The 6,000-nt window shown below is 38.8% G+C and overlaps 1 protein-coding gene across 2 annotated transcripts in view; it reads right to left on the reverse strand.

The window, feature by feature from the left end:
- Nucleotides 1-460, reverse strand: part of NEXN (nexilin F-actin binding protein) — a 34,154-nt gene extending 33,694 nt beyond the window's left edge. For both annotated transcript variants that reach the window (XM_007458714.1, XM_007458713.1), the window contains exon 1: nucleotides 388-460. In XM_007458714.1, the coding sequence (XP_007458776.1) occupies nucleotides 388-414 (27 nt within the window). In that variant the 5' untranslated portion in view covers nucleotides 415-460. The remainder of the gene's footprint in view (nucleotides 1-387) is intronic.
- Nucleotides 461-6,000: the final 5,540 nt, after the last annotated feature.

Here is a 6,000-nt window from a genome sequence, read left to right on the forward strand (position 1 = left end):
AATTGCAGCTGCTAGAAGTAGCTAAGAAGGATCCTCACCTGAGAGTGAATTATCTCTTTCTCCTTAAAGTATATACATCAATTGTTTTTTTAATACTGAAAAAATAACTTCTAAAATTAATCAAGATATTAAAATCTACTCAAGATGCTAGCCATCACATCCATTTCACTATCACTCACAAAATTTAATAATCATGCTTCCTAGATAAGAATCCAAACGAAAATACTGGGCCCAAGACCAGTCTGTGAATTTTACCTCTTCTTATGTTTTACATCTTGACACTATGTCACTATGAAGTTCTGTGAATGACCTTTCCACCAGTTGCCCTTTTCAGCAATTCTACAGTCAACCCTATGATTCCCCCATTTTTTAACTTTTAAGACTTACCTCAGCCTTTTGAGAAATATCATTCATGTTTGCTCTATGCGGTCTTGGGGTGATTATGAAGCTTTGTAATTTTTTGCACCTGAAAAAAATATATTAGTAATGAATAAGAATTTTGATGCCTTAATTTTTTAATATGCTGTGTATTTTTTTAAAGAGAAATAGCACGTTAATTGCCCCTCAAAAAATAATGACATCATCCAAGCAAGTAATAAATTATAATAACCCTCAGCTTTTCCCAAGATTCAGGGTATAGAAGGTACAAGGTGCAAGGTGTTAAAAGATTCCTGTAAGTTTACAGCCCAGAATAACTTAGTGAACGTATCAAGTACCCTTGCAAAAAATTTGTATTCTGCAGTTATTGGATGTATTATTCTATAATTACCAATGGGGCCAAGGTGGTTGATCGTGTTATTTAGGTCTTCTATGTCTTTACTAAAAAAAATTTTTTTTGGCCTAGTTCTATCAGTCTTAAACTATATGGAATTTTCTACTCCTTTATTATTTTATTTAGTTTTGGCTGTGTCCGGTCTTAGTTGAGGCACGTGGGATCTTCGTTGAGGCATGAGGGAACTTTTCATGGCAGCACGGGCTCTTCATTGTGGTATGTGGGTTTTCTCTTCTGTAGTTGTGGCACGCTGGCTCCAGGGCACATGGGCTCTGTAGTTGTGGCGTGTGGGTTCCAGAGCACGTGGGCTCTGTAGTTTGCAGCACGTGGGCTCTAGTTGAGGCACGCGAGCCCAGCAGTTGTGGCGCACAGACTTAATTGCCCCGCGGCATGTGGGATCTTATTTCCCTGACCAGGGATCGAACCCACGTCCCCTGCATTGTAAGGCGGATTCTTTACCACTGGACCACCAGGGAAGTCCCTGTCTATTCCTTTAATTCTGTCATTTTTGTTTTATGCAATTTCAAACTTTTAAAAATGCATATGTTATGACTATAATATCTTCTTCTTGAATTGGCTCTTTCATCAGTATGAAATTTCCCTCTTCTTATCTCACTGTCTTGAATTTATCTGTTATTAAAATAGCCACACCAACTTTCTTTAGTTTGCATGGTGTATAATTTTCTAGCCATTTATTTTCAACCTATTTATCCCTTTATATGTAAAGCACGTCTCTTGGACACAGCATATAATTGGATCTTGCATTTTTAAAAATTCAATTCTGATAATATCTTTTAATTGCAGTGTTTAGCCCATTAACATTTAAGGTAACTATGTATATGAATGGACTTAAGCCTACCATTTTACTATTTGTTTATTGTTTGCCCCTCTTTTTTTGCTCCTCTATTATTCTTTTTCTGCCTACTTCTGTATTAATTGAATAATTTTTAGAATTTTATCTATTGGCTTCAAACATTTATTTAAAAAAATTTTAAGGTATAATAGACATACAATAAGTTATACTTTTTGAAAGTGCACTATTTGATAAGTTCTGACATATGTATATACCCATGACACCATCACCACAATCATGATATAAATATATATATATGGACTTCCCTGGTGGTCCAGTGGTAAAGAATCTGCCTTCCAATGCAGGGGATGCAGGTTCGATCCCTGGTTGGGAACTAAGATCTCACATGCTGTGGGGCAACTAATCCTGCGTGCCACAGTTACTGAGCTCGCGTGCCTCAACTAGAGCCCACGTGCTGCAAACTACAGAGCCCACATGTTCTGGAGCCCAAGCGCCACAGCTAGAGAAGAGAAAACCTGCACGCCACAACTAGAGAGAAGCCCACGCACCGCAAGAAGATCCCGTGCGCCACAACTGAGACTAGATGCAGCCATAAAAATTAAATAAATAAATGAAATATTTAAAAAATATATATATATGTATGTAGGGATTCCCTGGCGGTCCAGTGGTTAGAACTTGGTGCTTGCACTACTGTAGGCTGGCTTTAATCCCTGGTTGGGGAACTAAGATCCCTCAAGCCATGCAGCGTGGCCAAAAAAAAAAAGATATGAATATACACATTACACCCAAAAGTTTTCTCAGACCCCCTTTAACCTCCCTTTTCTTCTAGCCTTTCCCACCTCCATCCCTAGGCAGATATGCTTTCTGTCACTGTAGATTAGTTTAAATTTTCTATAAATGGAATCATACAAGTATATACTCTATTGTTTGGCTTCTTTCACCATGCATAATTATTCTGAGATTCATCCATGTTGTTGCATATATCAATAGTTCATTTCTTTTTATTACTGAATTTTATTCCGTTGTATGAATATACCAGAGTTAACTACTGTTAATCATTCACCTGTGGATGGACATTTAGGTTGTTTCCACTAACTATTACAAATATAGCTGGTATTGGGCTTCCCTGGTGGTGCAGTGGTTGAGAATCTGCCTGCCAATTCAGGGGACATAGGTTCAAGCCCTGGTCTGGGAAGATCCCACATGCCATGGAGCAATTAAGCCCGTGTGCCGCAACTACTGAGCCTGCACTCTAGAGCCCGTGAGCTGCAACAAGAGAAGCCACCACAATGAGAAGCCCACACACCGCAGAGAAGAATAGCCACCGCTCATGGCAACTAAAGAAAGCCCACGCACAGCAACGAAGACCCAGGGCAGCCAAAAATAAATAAGTAAATAAAATTTAAAAAATAATTTAAAAAATAGTCTCCTTTTTAAAAAAAACAAATAAAGCTGGTATGAATATTCACGTACAAGTCTTTGTGTGGACATATGCTTTTTTATTTCTCCTGGGTAAATAAATAAAGTATAATGGCTAGGCCTTATGGTAAATGTATGTTTAACTTTTTAAGAAACTGCCAAGCTGTTTTCCAAGTGGTTGTACCATTTTATCCTCCCACCAATAGTGTACAAGAGCTATACTTTCTCTACATCTTGATCAACACTTGGTATCGTCTTCTTAATTTTAGACTTTCTAAATGTGTGTAGTGACATCATATTATGGTCTTAACATTTCCCTAATACCTAATGATATTGAACATCTTTTCATACGTTTCTTTTCTATCTGTAAATATTCTTTGGTGAAAGTATCTGTTTAAATCTTTTGCCCATTTTATTACTTGGTTGTTTATTTTCCCATTATTAAGTTTTGAGAGTACTTTGTATATTCTAGGTACAAGACGTATAACAGATGTATGAATAGGAAAGATTTTTCTCCCACTCTTTGGCTTGTCTTTTAATTTTTTTTTTTTTTTTTTTTGCGGTACGCGGGCCTCTCACTGCTGTGGCCTCTCCTGCTGTGGCGCACAGGCTCTGGACACACAGGCCCAGTGGCCATGGCTCACGGGCCCAGCCGCTCTGCGGCATGTGGGATCCTCCTGGACCAGGGCACGAACCCGTGTCCCCTGCATCGGCAGGCAGACTCCCAACCACTGCACCACCAGGGAAGCCCTAACAGTGTCTTCTGAAGAGAAGTTCTTCATTTTTATAAAGTCCATTTTATCAATTTTTTTCTTTTATGGAAATGTGCTTTTGGGTTTGTACTGGCACAAAGAACCCAAAGAGAATTTATCCTACATTTTCTTCCACAAGTTTTATAGTTTTAGGTTTTGCATTTAGGTCTTTCATCCATTTTCAGTTAATTTTTGTATATGGTGCAAGTTCTCTCTTTTTTTTTTTGTATATGGGAAAACAATTTTTCCAGGGCCATTTATTGAAAAAACTTATCCGGGCTTCGCTGGTGGCTTAGTGGTTAAGAATCCGCCTGCCAATGCAGGGGACATGGGTTCGAGCCCTGGACCAGGAAGATCCCACATGCCACGGAGCAACTAAGCCCAAGTGCCACAACTACTGAGCCCGCATTCTAGAGGCCGTGAGCCACAACTACTGAAGCCCACATGCCTAGAGCCAGCGCGCTGCGAGAAGCCACTGCAATGACCAGCCTGCGCACCACAACAAAGAGTAGCCCCCGCTCACCACAACTAGAGAAAGCCCTCTCGCAGCAACAAAGACCCAGCGCAGCCAAAAATAAATAAATAAAATTAATTTATAAAATAAAAGAAAAAACTTACCCTTTCTCCACTGAAATGCTTTTGTACCTTTGTCAAAAATCAATTGACCATATACATATGTGGGTCTATTTTTGGACCCTCCATTCTGTTCCATCAATTTATCTGTCTCTCTTGATGCCAATATTACGCTTGTTTGTTTTTAACTATAGTCACCATGCCACAACCTTTTTTTATTTTTTTCTTGGTCATGCCATGGGGCATGTAGGATCTTAGTTCCCAACCAGGGATCGAACCCACACCCCCTGCATTGGATGCGCAGAGTCTTAACCACTGGACCAGCAGGGAAGTCCGCCTATTTGCCTTCTAAAACAGTAAATCATTCCACTTGTCAGGCAAACAGAACCCATGATATTAACCACATTTACTATTTCATAGTTGACCTAGCAAGTGATAGTTAGTTATTATTTTCTGATTTTATCTCCCAAAATAAAATATGTTACAATTTTCGCCAAACAGGAGTTTTGGGAAACCAGGATGATAAAAGGGTTCAAACTTGTTTTGGCTATTCTAAGTCCTTTGTATTCACATACAAATTTTAGAATCAGATTGTCAATTTCTGTAAAAATGCCTGCTGTGATATTCATTGGGATTGTGTTGAAAACTGTAGATGGATTTGAGGAGAATTCACATCTTAATAATGTTGAGTCTTTTGATCTATGAACACAGTATATCTCTTGATTCAGTTAGTTACATCTTTTACAATTTTTTCTCAGACATGTTTTATAGTTTTCACTGTGCAGGTCTTCCACATCTTCTGTGAGATTTATCTCTAAATAATTTCATGTTTATTGATGCTATTGTAAATGCTGTTTTTTACATTTCAATTGATGATTGTTGCTAGTATACAGAAATACAACTTTTTGGTGGGGGGGGCTGTGTTGGGTCTTCATTGCTGCGCACGGCAAGCGGAGGCTACTCTTTGTTGTGGTATGCAGGCTTCTCATTGCAGTGGCTTCTCTTGTTGCGGAGCATGGGCTCTAGGTGCGCGGGCTTCAGTAGTTGTGGTGCACGGGCTCAGTTGCTCTGCGGGATGTGGGATCTTCCCAGACCAGGGATCGAACCTGTGTCCCCTGCATTGGCAGGCAGATTCTTAACAACTGCGCCACCAGGGAAGTCCAGAACTTATTTTTGTATTCTGATCCTATATCCTGTTACCCTGCTGAAGTAATTTATTACTTTATTGTAGATTCCATCAGATTTTCCACATAGACGATTATATCATCTGTGAACACAGTTCTAACTTTTACTTTCCAATCTGGATGTCTTTTATTTCTTTTTCTGGCCTGATTGTACTAGCTAGACTCTCCAGTACAATGTGAAATAGAAGCAGTGAAAGGAACCAACAAGGACCTACTGTATAGCACAGGGAACTCTGCTCAGTATTCTGTAATAACCTAAATGGGAAAAGAATTTGAAAAAGATTAGAGGTATGTATATGTACAACTGAATCACTTTGCTGTACACCTGAAACTAACACAAAATTGTAAATCAACTATAGTCCAATATTTTTTTTTAAAAGAAGTAGTGAGGACAGACATTTTTGCCTTGTTCCTGATCTTAGGGGGAAAATGTTCTGTCTTTTACCATTAAGTATGATTTTTTTTTTTTTTTTTTTTTTTTTGTAC

Source organism: Lipotes vexillifer, unplaced genomic scaffold (assembly GCF_000442215.2).
Source record: "Lipotes vexillifer unplaced genomic scaffold, Lipotes_vexillifer_v1.1 scaffold419, whole genome shotgun sequence".
NCBI lineage: Eukaryota > Metazoa > Chordata > Mammalia > Artiodactyla > Lipotidae > Lipotes > Lipotes vexillifer.